Source organism: Uranotaenia lowii, chromosome 3 (genome assembly GCF_029784155.1).
Source record: "Uranotaenia lowii strain MFRU-FL chromosome 3, ASM2978415v1, whole genome shotgun sequence".
In the NCBI taxonomy this organism is placed as follows: Eukaryota; Metazoa; Arthropoda; class Insecta; order Diptera; family Culicidae; genus Uranotaenia; species Uranotaenia lowii.
In genome coordinates, this window is record NC_073693.1 from 8,980,832 (window position 1) to 9,001,181 (window position 20,350).

Sequence of the window (20,350 nt, forward strand, 5' to 3'; positions counted from 1 at the left end):
AAAGTGGGTTTGTAAGCCTTCAGGCGAGCTCCTACTCCCTATACACAGTGAAGAGGAAAGTCGTGGTTGGATCCGCGGTCAATCTCCGCAGTAAATGATTGAAAATGAAGTGGTATTCTACAACGATAGCAAACTACGAACATCGCGAAACCTCCTCTCCCAATGTCCCCAATCAATCGATCATTTCGTGGTGTGGTTTACATTTGTTTCATGTGTAAGGCCTTATTGATTTAAATTTCTCTCTCTCTCTGTACGTTTTAACCTTCCAAACATGCTGGTGTTTCCTAGTTCTCCGAGATCGATCGTCGGTAAATGTTTCCGGATTTTCAAGTTTTCCACCCCGTGGTAGCGAAAAGAACGGCTACTTTTTTTCGGCTCGCCTGTCCGTACCCAAATTCCGATTAGTCCGCCGAACTGGTAATCCGACACTCCACTTCCATCCCCTGTTCATCTCGTTCCTACCGGATACATAGCGAACATCTGCTTTTTTGACACTTATAGAATTGGTTGAGTACGCGAACACAGATTTAGACGAATTCGACAGATTCTCTTACCGTTGTTGGTACAAATTTTAAATACTTATTGTACAAAAGTCTGCACGGATATCGTCTACAATATCCTCGAGGCCTTTTTCGAATCTCACTATTGTCGATCGAACTTATTCCTCCTTGCAAACTTGATGGCGCAAACGAAAACTGTTTGTACCAGTTTGGTCACCGGCTCAAATACAACTGATTCGCAGACGTTCTATTAGCTGTTATATTTCAACTACCACAACAAGTCTGTTAAATGGGGTAAATTACGCACCTAAACTCAACCATAGAATTTTATGAACTTACCCTAGAAATTTTTGAAAATTTAGATCTAGTTATTGCGACGACTGGGAAACCTTCTTTAAGTTTCTACAATCACCACCATGTACTGAACATAAAATAATCTCCGAAACCTAATGAGATATCGAGGAACTGGCGATTCTAATGGTTAAATTTGTATAGGTATAAGCTTGCTTACCTTATCCAATCCACGAAAGTTCTGCGCTGTAAGCCATCCACACGATAGCTGCTACAGCTTGCAAATTACGCACTCTGCGTAGTATCCGAAGGTCGTCTTGTATGAGTCAAACCATAAGTCGCTGCTCCAAAAAGCTGTTATCCTCTTGGTAGATTGATAGGTCACATGGTCGGTGATCCACACGTTCCGCCTTTTATTCCAACGGCAAAATCTGCGGTTTTAAACAAAAAAACCCATAGTTAACCACACATAGAACATTGTACGCAAATTTAATTTTTTCTTTTGAAATTCTTATAACTTGTTGATTTCAATTTTGTTTTCTTTCGAATCTGTTGTACTTTTTTATACACGTCATCAACATATTCCGATTTTCCTGAAGTAGGTACTACCAATTCTGTCATCTGTCCTCAACAAGCTAGCCAACCTAATTAAAAAATCTGATACATTGAAACTCTTCACTTAATGTTGGAGATACATTTTTTTTATTAGCTGCTAAATTTTTTCTCAATTTAAATTTCATCCAGCAAAGTAACGATACATTCTGTTGAAAAAGAGTTCGTTAATGATTCTTTGTAACCGTTTTTCTTGTTGTTATGATTTTTGTTTTGCTTCCAGTAACTCTCTCAATTTGCTTCCATCGTCTATTTTTTTTTTCGTATATTAAATATAATTTATATTCAGAGAATTAATTTTTCTGTTATTTTTTTATTTATCGACAAATTCCGGCTATCTGTCTTCCTAAGCCTATAGACACTATTATTCACAATCTCTCCCGGTTTTAGCAGCGCGCTTAGTGGCGCTATTAGTTTTTTTTTACATTTCCGGCTCCGGATTTCCGTTGTCGTTTTGTTTGTATTCCCTAATCGAATTGGCAATGATTCTTCCCCTGCTGCCGAACTGGCTTATTCTTGAACCTCACTGTAATACGCAAAAATGTGACAATAAAATCTCTTCGCTATCTTATGGTATCTGATAAACTCTGAATCTAACAGTTGTTTGGGATATCTATCGGTTGGATGAAAAGGTGCTCTTATTTATCACCACTCTTTGATGGGACAATCTATCGGGCAACGGAAATCAAGCCTATTGAAACGACCAACGAATTTATAAATTTCACGGAAATCTAAATGCAGGCGTACAATATTTTTTTAAAAGGACTTTTTTTTTCGAAATAACTGACGTTCTAGGGATTTTTTTAGAAATGCTCCAAGATAACAATATTAAACAACGGCACTGGACATTTTTTCATCATAAAGAAGACTCTCAAAAGTACTAAGCAATAAAGAATTTAAAATCGGAATTCTAGCTGTCATGTATGTTATTGGCAGAAACAACTCAAAACTCCTATCACATTTATACCATATCCGTTCCGATTAGTTGAACCACTAGCTGATAATCAGGAAAACTGTCTGGAAATCAATTTGTAGTTTAGGAAATATCCTACCTGATCTAATAGCTATGTAGATATACCTCAGTGGGTTTGTTTTTAGGAAAGGTCCCTAGCTAACTAGTTACTAATAGTTCTACTGTAGTAGAGAGTGTGGGTAAAAACAATTACCTCGAGGATACCGAAATGCATTCATTGCTAGGTAGATGAAACTGATAAAAAATAAAGAGGTACCAATCTCACTTTCTACTGGATCCATCTAAGATGATTCTTGCTATTTTTTTTGCTTGTACAATTATATTATTATATAATGGTTTATATAATACAACACACATCCATACGTGCAGACGGTTTTGTGTTTGCTTGTCCGTACTTTCAGCATACGTTCTAGTTTGACTTTGTTCGGTAGTGGAACGTAAGATCGGACGACTGTTTCCAGATAAAGTGCCGCACCGTCCTGAGGTCCATATTGGGATCGCAAACCTAACGAGAAACAATTCATTTTGGTTTTCTTCAAACAAAGGGACAAATCAACAATCAAACAAACTCACCACATCATTGCACAGCAACTCGATCCGCTCTTCGGCCGGAACCTGACTTCCCTCGGAATTGGCATCGCTTTGGCTATTGTTCTGGGAGGAGTTCGAGTTGCCGGTCGAGTTGGTCGGCTGCAGATCGGCACCGAGAACCTTGTCTAGCACATGCTCGCACACCTTCCGACACTGGATGAACTCGTTGGCCACCAATCGTTCCTGGTGTTTGACAGAATCAAGCTTTACGATAAATGATTGCGAAAAGTCAACATAAAATGCGGAAGCAACTATCTCACCTTTTTGCTGCGGTCCTGTTTCAACATGGAAGGATGGGCCAGCAGGTAGAATGGTAGCCGAGTGAATTTGGGAATGGCTCGCTCTATGACCACATTCGTCACCCAAGGCGGGACCGTTTCACTGAGCAGTGCACTTTCGGTTTCTCCAGCAGCATCTTTTACTAGTAACCTACACACGTTTCGCCCACCGACCTCACTGAAAATAATTGGCGTATGTTTCGGTACCGAAAAATATTCGTTGCCTCGAATATCCCCATCGCAGCCATTCTCCATATCCGGTCCACCTTGAAGGTGATGATGGGGAGGAGGTGGTTTCCAATATTCTAAAAGTGCCTGCAGAAGCAAGCTACCGTAGTTCACTTTCGGATCTGAACCCGCTTCAGCATGTTCCGGAAGTCCGGCTTCGGCGGAAACCCACGCTGAAAAACAGTCGACCTCATCTTGACCCAACACAATCATCGGCATCTGTAATGGCACAAATTTACAATCAAACCATTCTCATCCAACAACTCTGGACTAAACTTACCCCAGTTTTCAGATCAACAGTGAACCAATTCGGAACATAAACCCTTTGACTGCGCTTCTTAACCTCCTCCTCGTAGTCTATCTTTCCTAGATCTTCAACTTTCTTAATCTTTAAAACGTCGTAAATTGCAACATTTTGATCACTGTCCTTCGTTAACATGAACCGTTTATCGTTCAACACGTGATACTTTTTGATAGCTGCACCTCCCTTTATACATGCCACCTCATATCCCTTAACCTGTGTCTGAGTCCCGGAGGCAGAACCACCAGCATTGGACCCGGCCGATCCCACCGATCCGGCATCACCCGCACCGCCACCCCCACTATTAATACTGCTATTACTGCTATAGTTGTAACTACTCAGCTTCTCGGTCGGGGCTTTGTTCAACTTCCAGCATCGAACGTCACTGTTCCAGGTGGTGGCCCAAACGCCCGTCTGGTCAATGTTGTAGCACAAACTCAACACCGGTGCCCGTTCCTCGCAGATCAGCACACTGTTCGTGGGATTGCGCAGCTCCGTCATGATGATCTTCTTGTCCCGGCTGCCGGAGATGACGTGCGAAAAGTTCTCGGTCATCAGCAGGGCCCAAACACCTGAAAAAAGAGAGAATGTATTAGGTATGTCTTGCTTATTTGGCCAAGTCACTTTTTTGTCCCAATCGTAATTTTTGAGAATTTCAGTTATTTAATCAGTTTTGTCTATTTTATCGATTTTGTGATTTTTTTTTCCAATTTTATCATGTTTGTCATTTTGATCATTTTTGTCATTTTATCAATTTTCTAAATTTATTTTCGTCAATTTTGTCATTTTTTGTCATTTTTTTCATTTTTGTCATTTTTGTCATTTTTGTCATTTTTGTCATTTTTGTCATTTTTGTCATTTTTGTCATTTTTTGTCATTTTTGTCATTTTTGTCATTTTTGTCACTTTTGTCACTTTTGTCATTTTTGTCATTATGGTCCTTTTTGTCATTTTAGTCCCTTTTGTCATTTTTGTCATTTTTGTCATTTTTGTCATTTTTGTCATTTTTGTCATTTTTGTCATTTTTGTCATTTTTGTCATTTTTGTCATTTTTGTCATTTTTGTCATTTTTGTCATTTTTGTCATTTTTGTCATTTTTGTCATTTTTGTCATTTTTGTCATTTTTGTCATTTTTGTCATTTTTGTCATTTTTGTCATTTTTGTCATTTTTGTCATTTTTGTCATTTTTGTCATTTTTGTCATTTTTGTCATTTTTGTCATTTTTGTCATTTTTGTCATTTTTGTCATTTTTGTCATTGTTGTCACTTTTGTCTTTTTTGTCATTTTTGTCACTTTTGTCATTTTTGTCATTTTTGTCATTTTTGTCATTTTTGTCATTTTTGTCATTTTTGTCATTTTTGTCATTTTTGTCATTTTTGTCATTTTTGTCATTTTTGTCATTTTTGTCATTTTTGTCATTTTTGTCATTTTTGTCATTTTTGTCATTTTTGTCATTTTTGTCATTTTTGTCATTTTTGTCATTGTTGTCACTTTTGTCTTTTTTGTCATTTTTGTCACTTTTGTCACTTTTGTCATTTTTGTCATTTTTGTCATTTTTGTCATTTTTGTCATTTTTGTCATTTTTGTCATTTTTGTCATTTTTGTCATTTTTGTCATTTTTGTCATTTTTGTCATTTTTGTCATTTTTGTCATTTTTGTCATTTTTGTCATTTTTGTCATTTTTGTCATTTTTGTCATTTTTGTCATTTTTGTCATTTTTGTCATTTTTGTCATTTTTGTCATTTTTGTCATTTTTGTCATTTTTGTCATTTTTGTCATTTTTGTCATTTTTGTCATTTTTGTCATTTTTGTCATTTTTGTCATTTTTGTCATTTTTGTCATTTTTGTCATTTTTGTCATTTTTGTCATTTTTGTCATTTTTGTCATTTTTGTCATTTTTGTCATTTTTGTCATTTTTGTCATTTTTGTCATTTTTGTCATTTTTGTCATTTTTGTCATTTTTGTCATTTTTGTCATTTTTGTCATTTTTGTCATTTTTGTCATTTTTGTCATTTTTGTCATTTTTGTCATTTTTGTCATTTTTGTCATTTTTGTCGTTTTTGTCATTTTTGTCATTTTTGTCATTTTTGTCATTTTTGTCATTTTTGTCATTTTTGTCATTTTTGTCATTTTTGTCATTTTTGTCATTTTTGTCATTTTTGTCATTTTTGTCATTTTTGTCATTTTTGTCATTTTTGTCATTTTTGTCATTTTTGTCAATTTCGTCATTTTTGTCATTTTTGTCTTTTTTTGCCATTTTTGTCATTTTTGTCATTTTTGTCATTTTTGTCATTTTTGTCATTTTTGTCATTTTTGTCATTTTTGTCATTTTTGTCATTTTTGTCATTTTTGTCATTTTTGTCATTTTTGTCATTTTTGTCATTTTTGTCATTTTTGTCATTTTTGTCATTTTTGTCATTTTTGTCATTTTTGTCATTTTTGTCATTTTTGTCATTTTTGTCATTTTTGTCATTTTTGTCATTTTTGTCATTTTTGTCATTTTTGTCATTTTTGTCATTTTTGTCATTTTTGTCATTTTTGTCATTTTTGTCATTTTTTGTCATTTTTGTCATTTTTGTCATTTTTGTCATTTTTGTCATTTTTGTCATTTTTGTCATTTTTGTCATTTTTGTCATTTTTGTCATTTTTGTCATTTTTGTCATTTTTGTCATTTTTGTCATTTTTGTCATTTTTGTCATTTTTGTCATTTTTGTCATTTTTGTCATTTTTGTCATTTTTGTCATTTTTGTCATTTTTGTCATTTTTGTCATTTTTGTCATTTTTGTCATTTTTGTCATTTTTGTCATTTTTGTCATTTTTTTTTTTTTTGTCATTTTTGTCATTTTTGTCATTTTTGTCATTTTTGTCATTTTTGTCATTTTTGTCATTTTTGTCATTTTTGTCATTTTTGTCATTTTTGTCATTTTTGTCATTTTTGTCATTTTTGTCATTTTTGTCATTTTTGTCATTTTTGTCATTTTTGTCATTTTTGTCATTTTTGTCATTTTTGTCATTTTTGTCATTTTTGTCATTTTTGTCATTTTTGTCATTTTTGTCATTTTTGTCATTTTTGTCATTTTTGTCATTTTTGTCATTTTTGTCATTTTTGTCATTTTTGTCATTTTTGTCATTTTTGTCATTTTTGTCATTTTTGTCATTTTTGTCATTTTTGTCATTTTTGTCATTTTAGTCCCTTTTGTCATTTTTTTCATTTGTGTCATTTTTGTCATTTTTGTTATTTTTGTCATTTTAGTCATTATTGTCATTTTTGTCATTTTTGTCATTTTTGTCACTTTTGTCATTTTTGTCATTTTTGTCATTTTTGTCATTTTTGTCATTTTTGTCATTTTTGTCATTTTTGTCATTTTTGTCATTTTTGTCATTTTTGTCATTTTTGTCATTTTTGTCATTTTTGTCATTTTTGTCATTTTTGTCATTTTTGTCATTTTTGTCATTTTTGTCATTTTTGTCATTTTTGTCATTTTTGTCATTTTTGTCATTTTTGTCTTTTTTGTCTTTTTTGTCATTTTTGTCATTTTTGTCATTTTTGTCATTTTTGTCATTTTTGTCATTTTTGTCATTTTTGTCATTTTTGTCATTTTTGTCATTTTTGTCATTTTTGTCATTTTTGTCATTTTTGTCATTTTTGTCATTTTTGTCATTTTTGTCATTTTTGTCATTTTTGTCATTTTTGTCATTTTTGTCATTTTTGTCATTTTTGTCATTTTTGTCATTTTTGTCATTTTTGTCATTTTTGTCATTTTTGTCATTTTTGTCATTTTTGTCATTTTTGTCATTTTTGTCATTTTTGTCATTTTTGTCATTTTTGTCATTTTTGTCATTTTTGTCATTTTTGTCATTTTTGTCATTTTCGTCATTTTTGTCATTTTTGACATTTTTGTCATTTTTGTCTTTTTTGCCATTTTTGTCATTTTTGTCAATTTTGTCAATTTTGTCAATTTTGTCATTTTTGTCATTTTTGTCATTTTTGTCATTTTGTCATTTTTGTCATTTTTGTCATTTTTGTCATTTTTGTCATTTTTGTCATTTTTGTCATTTTTGTCATTTTTGTCATTTTTGTCATTTTTGTCATTTTTGTCATTTTTGTCATTTTTGTCATTTTTATCATTTTTGTCATTTTTGTCATTTTTGTCATTTTTGTCATTTTTGTCATTTTTGTCATTTTTGTCATTTTTGTCATTTTTGTCATTTTTGTCATTTTTGTCATTTTTGTCATTTTTGTCATGTTTGTCATGTTTGTCATTTTTGTCATTTTTGTCATTTTTGTCATTTTTGTCATTTTTGTCATTTTTGTCATTTTTGTCATTTTTGTCATTTTTGTCATTTTTGTCATTTTTGTCATTTTTGTCATTTTTGTCATTTTTGTCATTTTTGTCATTTTTGTCATTTTTGTCATTTTTGTCATTTTTGTCATTTTTGTCATTTTTGTCAGTTTTGTCATTTTTGTCATTTTTGTCATTTTTGTCATTTTTGTCATTTTTGTCATTTTTGTCATTTTTGTCATTTTTGTCATTTTTGTCATTTTTGTCATTTTTGTCATTTTTGTCATTTTTGTCATTTTTGTCATTTTTGTCATTTTTGTCATTTTTGTCATTTTTGTCATTTTTGTCATTTTTGTCATTTTTGTCATTTTTGTCATTTTTGTCATTTTTGTCATTTTTGTCATTTTTGTCATTTTTGTCATTTTTGTCATTTTTGTCATTTTTGTCATTTTTGTCATTTTTGTCATTGTTGTCACTTTTGTCTTTTTTGTCATTTTTGTCATTTTTGTCACTTTTGTCATTTTTGTCATTTTTGTCATTTTTGTCATTTTTGTCATTTTTGTCATTTTTGTCATTTTTGTCATTTTTGTCATTTTTGTCATTTTTGTCATTTTTGTCATTTTTGTCATTTTTGTCATTTTTGTCATTTTTGTCATTTTTGTAATTTTTGTCATTTTTGTCATTTTTGTCATTTTTGTCATTTTTGTCATTTTTGTCATTTTTGTCATTTTTGTCATTTTTGTCATTTTTGTCATTTTTGTCATTTTTGTCATTTTTGTCATTTTTGTCATTTTTGTCATTTTTGTCATTTTTGTCATTTTTGTCATTTTTGTCATTTTTGTCATTTTTGTCATTTTTGTCATTTTTGTCATTTTTGTCATTTTTGTCATTTTTGTCATTTTTGTCATTTTTGTCATTTTTGTCATTTTTGTCATTTTTGTCATTTTTGTCATTTTTGTCATTTTTGTCATTTTTGTCATTTTTGTCATTTTTGTCAATTTCGTCATTTTTGTCATTTTTGACATTTTTGTCATTTTTGTCATTTTTGTCTTTTTTGCCATTTTTGTCATTTTTGTCATTTTTGTCATTTTTATCATTTTTGTCATTTTTGTCATTTTTGTCATTTTTGTCATTTTTGTCATTTTTGTCATTTTTGTCATTTTTATCATTTTTGTCATTTTTGTCATTTTTGTCATTTTTGTCATTTTTGTCATTTTTGTCATTTTTGTCATTTTTGTCATTTTTGTCATTTTTGTCATTTTTGTCATTTTTGTCATTTTTGTCATTTTTGTCATTTTTGTCATTTTTGTCATTTTTGTCATTTTTGTCATGTTTGTCATTTTTGTCATTTTTGTAATTTTTGTCATTTTTGTCATTTTTGTCATTTTTGTCATTTTTGTCATTTTTGTCATTTTTGTCATTTTTGTCATTTTTGTCATTTTTGTCATTTTTGTCATTTTTGTCATTTTTGTCATTTTTGTCATTTTTGTCATTTTTGTCATTTTTGTCATTTTTGTCATTTTTGTCATTTTTGTCTTTTTTGCCATTTTTTGCCATTTTTGTCATTTTTGTCAATTTTGTCAATTTTGTCATTTTTGTCATTTTTGTCATTTTTGTCATTTTTGTCATTTTTGTCATTTTTGTCATTTTTGTCATTTTTGTCATTTTTGTCATTTTTGTCATTTTTGTCATTTTTGTCATTTTTGTCATTTTTGTCATTTTTGTCATTTTTGTCATTTTTGTCATTTTTGTCATTTTTGTCATTTTTGTCATTTTTGTTATTTTTGTCATTTTTGTCATTTTTGTCATTTTTGTCATTTTTGTCATTTTTGTCATTTTTGTCATTTTTGTCATTTTTGTCATTTTTGTCATTTTTGTCATTTTTGTCATTTTTGTCATTTTTGTCATTTTTGTCATTTTTGTCATTTTTGTCATTTTTGTCACTTTTGTCTTTTTTGTCATTTTTGTCATTTTTGTCATTTTTGTCATTTTTGTCATTTTTGTCATTTTTGTCATTTTTGTCATTTTTGTCATTTTTGTCATTTTTGTCATTTTTGTCATTTTTGTCATTTTTGTCATTTTTGTCATTTTTGTCATTTTTGTCATTTTTGTCATTTTTGTCATTTTTGTCATTTTTGTCATTTTTGTCATTTTTGTCATTTTTGTCATTTTTGTCATTTTTGTCATTTTTGTCATTTTGTCATTTTTGTCATTTTTGTCATTTTTGTCATTTTTGTCATTTTTGTCATTTTTGTCATTTTTGTCATTTTTGTCATTTTTGTCATTTTTGTCATTTTTGTCATTTTTGTCATTTTTGTCATTTTTGTCATTTTTGTCATTTTTGTCATTTTTGTCATTTTTGTCATTTTTGTCATTTTTGTCATTTTTGTCATTTTTGTCATTTTTGTCATTTTTGTCATTTTTGTCATTTTTGTCATTTTTGTCATTTTTGTCATTTTTGTCATTTTTGTCATTTTTGTCATTTTTGTCATTTTTGTCATTTTTGTCATTTTTGTCATTTTTGTCATTTTTGTCATTTTTGTCATTTTTGTCATTTTTGTCATTTTTGTCATTTTTGTCATTTTTGTCATTTTTGTCATTTTTGTCTTTTTTGTCATTTTTGTCAATTTTGACATTTTTGTCATTTTTGTCATTTTTGTCATTTTTGTCATTTTTGTCATTTTTGTCATTTTTGTCATTTTTGTCATTTTTGTCATTTTTGTCATTTTTGTCATTTTTGTCATTTTTGTCATTTTTGTCATTTTTGTCATTTTTGTCATTTTTGTCATTTTTGTCATTTTTGTCATTTTTGTCATTTTTGTCAACTTTATCATTTTTGTAACTTTTGTAATTTTTGTCATTTTTGTCGACTTTGTCATTTTTGTGATTTTTGCCATTTTTGTCATTTTTGTCATTTTTGTGATTTTTGTCATTTTTGTCTTTTTTGTCATTTTTGTCATTTTTGTCAATTTTGTCATTCTTGTCATTCTTGTCATTTTTGTCATTTTTGTCGTTTTTGTCTTTTTTGACATTTTTGTCATTTTTGTCATTTTTGTCATTTTTGTCATTTTTGTCATTTTTGTCATTTTTGTCATTTTTGTCATTTTTGTCATTTTTGTCATTTTTGTCATTTTTGTCATTTTTGTCATTCTTGTCATTCTTGTCATTTTTGTCTTTTTTGTCATTTTTGTCAATTTTGACATTTTTGTCATTTTTGTCATTTTTGTCATTTTTTCATTTTTGTCATTTTTTCATTTTTTCATTTTTTCATTTTTTCAATTTTTCATTTTTTCATTTTGTCATTTTTGCCATTTTTGTCTTTTTTGTCATTTTTGTCAATTTTGACATTTTTGTCATTTTTGTCATTTTTGTCATTTTTGTCATTTTTGTCATTTTTGTCATTTTTGTCATTTTTGTCATTTTTGTCATTTTTGTCATTTTTGTCATTTTTGTCATTTTTGTCATTTTTGTCATTTTTGTCATTTTTGTCATTTTTGTCATTTTTGTCATTTTTGTCAACTTTATCATTTTTGTAACTTTTGTAATTTTTGTCATTTTTGTCGACTTTGTCATTTTTGTGATTTTTGCCATTTTTGTCATTTTTGTCATTGTTGTGATTTCTGTCATTTTTGACTTTTTTGTCATTTTTGTCAATTTTGTCAATTTTGTCATCCTTGTCATTCTTGTCATTTTTGTCATTTTTGTGTTTTTTGACATTTTTGTCATTTTTGTCATTTTTGTCATTTTTGTCATTTTTGTCATTTTTGTCATTTTTGTCATTCTTGTCATTCTTGTCATTTTTGTCATTTTTGTCATTTTTGTCATTTTTGTCATTTTTGTCATTTTTGTCATTTTTGTCATTTTTGTCATTTTTGTCATTCTTGTCATTCTTGTCATTTTTGTCTTTTTTGTCAATTTTGACATTTTTGTCATTTTTGTCATTTTTGTCATTTTTGTCATTTTTGTCATTTTTGTAATTTTTGTCATTTTTGTCATTTTTTCATTTTTGTCATTTTTTCATTTTTTCATTTTTTCATTTTTTCATTTTTTCATTTTTTCATTTTTTCATTTTTTCATTTTGTCATTTTTGTCATTTTTTGTCATTCTTGTTATTATTGTTCATTTTTTAATGTTTGTCATTTTTTGTCATTTTTATCATTTTTGTCATTTTTGTCATTTTTGTCATTTATGTCATTTTTGTCACTTTTGTCATTTTTGTCATTTTTGTCATTTTTGTCATTTTTGTCATTTTTGTCATTTTTGTCATTTTTGTCATTTTTGTCATTTTTGTCATTTTTGTCATTTTTGTCATTTTTGTCATTTTTGTCATTTAGGTCATTTTTGTCATTTTTGTCATTTTTGTCATTTTTGTCAATTTTGTCAATTTTGTCAATTTTGTCCTTTTTGTCATTTTTGTCATTTGGCACATTTTTGTCATTTTGCTCATTTTTGGCATTTTTGTCAGTTTTGTCATTTTTGTCATTTTTGTCAATTTTCTCAATTTTGTCAGTTTTGTCAATTTTGACATCAACAAATGACAATTTTGTCATTTTATCAATTTTTTTAATTTTTGGTAGTTTGTCAATTTTGTCAAATATGTCCTAAATTTTGTCAATTTTATCATTTTATATTTTTGAAATTTTTGGTGCCTCTTTGGAGAAGGCGAGCAACCCACGCGATGTTTTTATCTCAAGGCGCAAACCGTTTTAAAGAGCTTCCGAATAGTTTCGCTTATCAGTATTCGCAAACAAGCGCTAGTGAAGCTGTTGGAGATGGAACTGTGCCATAAAGCGGGCCATAGACTACACAACATTTGCACAAATGCGATAAAATTCTGTCGCTGTGAACACGATTTGCATCGTGTATGGCACTGTTTGAATGATCGCGCAAACGGTTGAGTAAAATCGGTTGGAACCGAAATATTTTGTACAAACCACTCTCTGTGGCATTGTGTATGGTACTGTTTGCATAAATTTCAGACCATTTACTTAGCCCCAGCCAGGGAGATGAGGGTTTTCATTCTTGCTGTTGCTGTTTTCGCCAGCAATCTTTTGTGTTCGCGTGAAATATGTTTGTATCGCCGTTAATACAATGGTGGTGGATAGCAGAGGCATGGAAAACGACAGTTTTAATTAGCGTTGCCACTTTTAGATCCCACAATCTATTTTTATGGACAATGTAACATCGTTCATCTGAAACAGTTGAATTTTGAAACAAAATCTAACTTAGTCAAGCTAATTATTACTAATTAAAGCATCATAAACTTGGCATTTTGATGCGAGAAAGCCTTAAAAATAAAAATTATTGAAAAGAATTTTTTGTTTATTTTATTTTAGCAGTCTATTATTTAATAATTATTTTCATTAAAATAATATCTAGTGTATTAACTTGATTAAATGCATGTAAAAGTATGTATTTTTACATGCATGCATGCATTCATGCATACTAGTATTATGCTTCTAAAAATCTTAACAAAAATTTACCATTTCAGATCTGTATCCTTTTATAAATTATTAAGAAATGTTGTTTTCATATATTAACTAGCTGACCCGTTGTGCTTTGCTACACCTTCCGGAAATAAATGTAATTTGTAAAAATTTATTAAAATTTAGATTTTGAATAGCATTGTTTTAAATCAAACCTCATCATACTTCAGAACCAACAACTTTGAAATGAGAGCTGCAGCTGCAGTTCTGAATAGCAATTCAAAGATGGTATATATTATTTACTGATCTCTAAACTCGTTTTTCAAGATCTGAAATTTGTACTCTGTACCCAAAAAAACCTTTTCAAATATGGTCCCTTCTTTGAAAAGCTCTTTATCTTAAATTTACATGGGAGCTCTCCCATCTTTTTCAATTTTGTCCCCCGCTGCTTGAAGAAGGTAGGTAAATTTAACCGGCTCGATATCAAACAGCACTTATCATGGTAATGAAAAATATATTAAATTAGTTATGTATTAAATACAGTGCAAATTTCTTTTTTTTTAAATTAATTTACTACGGTTAACATATAAATATTTAAAAAAATATCAGTTGCATCACTAAATAAGTTCTGAGCGTTTTTTTTAATTTTTTCTTTGAAAGTCAAATTTTCAAAAAATGTAGTTAAAAACAAATTTCTAAGTTTACATTTGTCCCGCATATTGGAGCAAAAAAAAATATTGGCTTTAAAATGGATTTGATACGAATTCCTGTTTTTTGTTCTATCAAGTTTCACTGATACCTCTGCAGTATTCCTGCAATATAAATTTATGTTTGTTACTCCACTTTTAACGAATGCTGTTCAAAGGAAATGACCTTCATTTACAAAGGCATTTAAGAATTTTCAATATCCGCTGCAGTTTCAACATTCGGAATACCCCTTCTGGTCTTTCCAACATATTGAATCATTTTGAAGATGAATTTCTTAAAAGTTCGACGTTTGCCCTTGCCCCACCGTGTAAGTTGACAGAAGGGAATATTGTTTTTAACACTTCAAGGGTAAACTAAAAATTTCTCTTAAAAATTTTGCGTCCAGTTGAATATCGGTTCTAAAGTCTCGCTTTTCAAAAACGAAGCGGATCAAAAGTCTCTTTTATGCAGCCATGTAACACAAAACACTTCTCATGTTAAGTACGTACTTGAATTGGTATGTAAGCAAAAAGTACGATGTTTTATCCAGAATTATTTAAAATAAAAAGCTCCCATTTTCATTTCTAAATTCGTTTCAGTTGTGTATTTGGGCCGAAGTAAAAATTTCTAGAAGAAAACCTAATTTTTTATTTTTTTTAATAGAAAAAGTTGAACGTTTGAACATGTTCTAATGTTCCTTGAATGAAAAGTCGAATGCTACTTACATTAACACGAACTAAATATGGAAGTATTTTTTTAAATCTTTCAATTGGTTTTGATTCGATTGATAAAATACCAATCCGTGTCACATCTAGGCGTCATTTATTACCACGTGCTGTGTACAAATCAAATAAGCAAGAAAAAAACACATTTACTTAGGTTGTAAATCGCCCCACGTGTTTGAGAAACAGGCGCCTTATTGTTAAATTTTCCTGCAATCAATGAACAGTGTGCTTTGGTTACTATCCTCTTGCGTCGACGTTTGCTCGCCCATGGATACGAAAAACAAACCCCAGGTTAAGAAATACGCGCCAAAATATTCCTACTGATCAGTATGCTATGCTTGGGTTATTTTCCTTTTGCGACGCCTCGACCATAGAGACGAAAAACAAACCGCCCAAAGGAAAAAAAATCTCAAGAAAATGGATGTCATGACTTTAATTTGTTTCGAAAAACTACAAATTTTGTATGGAAGCTTCTCCTTCCTTAAGTCGGATGGAGTTTTGACTATTACAGAAACCATCCCCGGCCTCAAAAACCCTCAGATGCCAGTTTTGACGATGATCGGTTCAGTAGTTTCCGAGTCTATAGGGAACAGACAGACAGACAAACATTCATTTTTATATATATAGACTAAATTATATATTACCGTGAACGGCCCTAATTCTGCGCAGTTAAGGATTTTTCAAATGTTTTAAGTTATTAAAAATTTACCTTTCAATGAATTTCCTCAAAATTTCGTGTACAGTTGGGCTAACTAACGAACTTAACGGCAAAAATAATGAGAGCTCAATTTTGGAGCAAAAATGTGGATAATTTACAACATTTGGAAAAAATGCAAGTGGCCCTTATTCTGTGCACTATTTTCTATTTTTTCCTAATTCTGCGCATATGTCCCATAATCTGCGCACCCAAATAAAACCAATATATCATTTCGTACTGGTAAGACAAACATTTAATTTCATTCAAATGTATTAAAAAGTATGTTTTACACTTAGTAAATTATTGCAAATTATGAAAAAGGACCAATTCATGCCTTGGATCTTTGAAGCTTATGTGACACTTTCTTTTACTATTTCTTACACTTGCTTATGTTACTTGCAGATGCTTTTTTCCTGTAGCTCGCTTACCAAATATTTGTTGACCGATCATGTTCTTCGCTGGATCTGGTCAAATTAACTTGTTTCGTTGGTGTGTAGTGCAGACTATTCCGACATATAGAAGCAGTTCCGGCGGGCCACATAATCGCCCCAGCTGGGGGAAACTTTGCGCTGCTTCATTTGGCTTACTATCAGTCAGTATCAGTTAGTTAAGGAGTGCGAGTGAGCGGGTGAACCGAGAGAAGCTTCGCGTAGTTCCCCCAGCTGGGGCGATTTTGTGGCCCGCCGGAACTAGTTCTGTACGTCGGAACAGTTTGTACAGTTGGGACTGAACGATAAACACGCGAACATGATAAAAAACGCAAATCAAGATTTTCGTTTTTTTTGTCAACAAAACATATAGATTCGAAGGGATTCTTAAGAAACTGTTAACAACTTTACGAATACCCAATAACACTTATTAGAAAAGTGTAATTAAAAGTTTCCTAACTCGCTGAATTCAATTCCTTGCAGCTTTAACCTCAGTTCTCTTCGGTGCTTTTCACTCTGCGCATTAGGTCGCGTTTTCACAAAACTCACCATTCATGTAAACGTATTGATGCGTTCATCTTTAAAATTTTATACGTAATCTACCCACTTTTCAAGATAATTTAGAGTTTCAAAATATCAGAATATTTTTTTAAAAATGAAATGAACTTGTTTTTATACTCATAGAAGTTTTAAAACACTATATTCAATGGTTTTAAAAATCATAATTTGAGTGCATTTATTGCACACATCAATAGAAAAAGCCCCTAGATGTAGACTTTTGATGTCTGTATAACAGTTGAAGGCTCTGCTGGAGCTTTCAAACGAGCTGTCAAATCTGGCAAACAATATACTTCTCTTTCCACCATATGGGAATTTAGGCTAGGGAGACAAAGAGAGACAAAAGCTCTAACTGCTCGATTTTTCGACTGTTATAATGTGTGCAACATTTAATTTATGCACGCATCAATTGAAAATTTTGTGAAAACGAGGCCTTAGGAACATAAGTAAACAAATGGTGTCAAATTCTGCGCATTGGTAAAATCATTGTTGTGATTTGAAAAACCACTTTTCTCTCAAATTTTTTAGCAGTCATATTCAGAATGATTTTATCTTCCACGTAAAGGCATTTCCAATTAGAAAATTCTGTTTAACATTATGTCTGTTCAATCAACTCTAGTAGAAACGGGTCGAAACAAGTAGAAATGGATTGATAGTTGATCACCTGTCTCTTTCCAATTGACTTCGACCGACTTCTACCAAGTCGAAACTAATCCTACTGCCGAGCTGGATTGGTTTCGACTAGTTTCAACTTGCTCCATTGAACAACGACCTGACTAGTTTCGACCAAAACATTGGCTCGTTGAACATCTATCAGTTAACAGAAACCAGTTGAAACCGATTTTTACTAACGATTGAACGAAGCTATTGTTTCATTTGACCTTTTTGTTTTCCTAACACTTAAGCTGTACTGCTAACGGTGGCCATTTTTCAAAGTTTGCTTCCTACATTTATTTTGATTTTTTCCATTTCTCGCGAACCATTCATCAGATTTCAAAATAATTGGAAGCTTTTTAAAGATAAACAGTAACTGAAGAGACTCAGCTTGTTTCATGAATATTTTGTTCATCACATCTTGAAATATTTCTGTTCGAATATGAAAATGCGCAGAGTTTGGGACTGCGCAGAATTAGGGCCGGTCACGGTATATTCATTAAACACCCTACTTTAAACTTAATTATGTCATATGTTATCGTTAGATGTTGTAATTCTCCTTACTATCACCAAACCATTCCATATTTTTTAGAAGGAATGCATCTTGGGTTAATCCGAAGAAACTATTGCATGTGAAGTGGGTTGTCAAACATTGTAGGTTTCTGAGGGTTGGATGTTTCCTTCGACGATCAGCCGTGGAAGCCCTAGAAGCAATTCGAATCCCAAGCCACACAGACATAGGCAGGACCTTGCAGGACCGATACATACATATTGTAATTTTTGTCATTTTTGTCACTTTCGTCAATTCCGTTATTTTTTTTCAATTTTGGATATTGTGTTAATATTGTAAATTTTCCAAATTTCATAAATTTGGCAAAATTTGTAAAGTTTGTTAAGAACAACTAAATTTAAAAAAATTACCTTCGGAATGCGCGCTAATGGTCTGCACGCAACGTTGCTGCCCGATACTCCACAGCTTGATCTTTCCATCGGAGCTGCCCGATACCACCTGGGTTCCATCCTCGGACACGACCAGAGCTTTGACGTTTTCGGTGTGGCCTTTCAGTTTGGCAATCTTGTTACACGTCCGGGGATCCCAGATGCGCAGTGTGTTTTCGGTAGATCCACTAACTATGATCGTTCCCGATGGATTCATGGCCAAGCTGTAGATTGAGTCCTTGGAACCGGTGATGCTGGAGGCTGTGGGATTTCGATCAAATTAGTTATACAATCATCTAAAATAAACAATTTGATTCCACTCACTTGTAACGGTGTTGTTCGAAGCAGTAAGGGCGGTAAGTTTGTCGATGTCCCACAGGAAGATGGCCTTGTCCAGACCGGCGCTGGCCACCTGTTCCCGGTCTTTGGCATAGGCCAGTGCCTGAACGTAATCTCGGTGGGTTCGCAGCGTCGACATGCAAAATCCTTTGTGGGCATTCCACACCTTCACCGTGGTGTCACAGCTTGCACTTATCACTGTTAGAGAAAAGAAAGTGTTAATTTTTTATTCATTTTCATTGCACTACCAACTCACAATTTCTCCCGCCGCAGCACAAAACTATATCGTTGACCCAATCGTTGTGGTGTTCCATGCTCTGGATGTACGGTTCCTGGGAGCTGGTCTGGGTGGAGTTCCACACCCGGATGATGGCATCGCGCCCAGCCGAGTACAGCCGTCCATTGATCGGATCCAGCTGCAGGGCGTTGACCCCATTTCGATGTCGTTTCTCCTCGGCGTCCCGGATCACGAACGAAACCTGCATCTTCTTCCGGGCGGCCTGATTGTTCTTGTGCGTCAACATTATTTTACCTTACAGCTACTTTCGCCGACTCGGTTGACCCCTCCTTCTACTGACTACTCCCGAGACTCTTCAAGCTCCTCAGGGAATTTATTCCAGTTCCGGACCGATCCGGCAACCGAAAGAGGATAAACTAGCAGCAAGGAAAAGGAACACTAGCAGGGTTGAACAGCAATAATCACGATGAGATTCATTGGAACAGGCCACTTGCCGTGTTCCGCTGAACAAACGGGACTATTTCCGATGAGATAACACTTCGCCTTTTTTTAACACTGAGCCTAACCTAAATTACTTTCTTCTGATTTCAATCGATGGTGTACTCTATGCAATGCCGATTTTCGAATAGTTTGCACGGGTAGGCCACGAACGGAATGGATTTTTCACGATTTTCACCCGAAAATTTAATTTTGTTTACGTGCGTTGCAAAAATTACGAAGAAAAAGTGCGAAACAGTTGAGTTGACGTTTCGAATTGTTTTTGGATTTTTTCGTCGATAAAGTAGGTTTATTTTCGTTTTGCAGGGTTGAACACAAGCGTGTGTTCGACGAACATCACGCTTGCACGCTCTTCTTTTTAAACTCAAAATTAAGTTGTTTTGGTTCAAAACAGCACTTCGGTGGCTTCCCTCAACTTTGAGTTTGACTGGGCAACAGCAAAACTAAGTTCTGATAGGCATACTCAATACTAAGTTCGGCAGCCGAACTCGAATTTATCCTTTTTTTTTCGAGGGTAGCTGATTTTCAGGGAATTAAAGGATGATTAAAATTGGTTGTACCCGGATGTTGCTGTTCCGGTACATTGCATTGCATTTACAGAGCGGTGGAAAGTTTTGACATTCCCGGTCAAAGAAAACTTCCGGATGTTACTTCCCACGGGAAGTAAACAACATCCGGAAGTTTCCGGACATTCCAAGCCGCTCACCATATGATGACAATGACGGACAGAATTTTACGCTGACACGGTGAACATGCATTCCATTATGAAGTTCCTTCATATCTTCCGGTAATTGTTCCGGAACGACAAAATTTTGCGACGTGTTCGTTGGTTGCTGCTCCGGTTCGGACTGCTGAACTCGTTAAGTGTTTTCAGTCCAACAGAGAGAGTTCAATTTTTAGTTCATAAGGTCGAACTCAGCTTTGATCCCTCGCCGAAGGAAAAAAATGGATCAATTTTGAGTTCGCAGTTCGAACTCCGTTTTGATCCATCGCAAGGAGGAAAAAGGGTACTTAACTTTAAGTTCATAGAATCGAACTATGTTTTGAACCTCGGTCATACTTAATTTTGAGTTAAAAAAAAAGAGCGTGTGGCAGGAACTATTTT

At 32.3% G+C, this 20,350-nt stretch overlaps 1 protein-coding gene across 2 annotated transcripts; it reads right to left on the bottom strand.

Moving 5' to 3' along the window:
* Positions 1-1,471: 1,471 nt before the first annotated feature.
* On the bottom strand, positions 1,472-19,494 carry LOC129750546 (WD repeat-containing protein 48 homolog). Of its 2 annotated transcripts, none has more exons than XM_055745508.1 (7): positions 18,766-19,494; positions 18,495-18,707; positions 18,153-18,431; positions 3,754-4,346; positions 3,228-3,692; positions 2,950-3,150; positions 1,472-2,881 (listed from the first exon to the last, which is right to left on the bottom strand). In XM_055745508.1, the coding sequence occupies exons 1-7, from the start codon at positions 19,031-19,033 to the stop codon at positions 2,786-2,788; spliced, it is 2,115 nt and encodes a 704-aa protein (XP_055601483.1). In that variant the 5' UTR covers positions 19,034-19,494; the 3' UTR covers positions 1,472-2,785. The 2 variants fall into 2 exon arrangements, with proteins under 2 accessions (XP_055601483.1, XP_055601482.1); XM_055745507.1 differs by having other exon boundaries at positions 2,950-3,171.
* Positions 19,495-20,350: the final 856 nt, after the last annotated feature.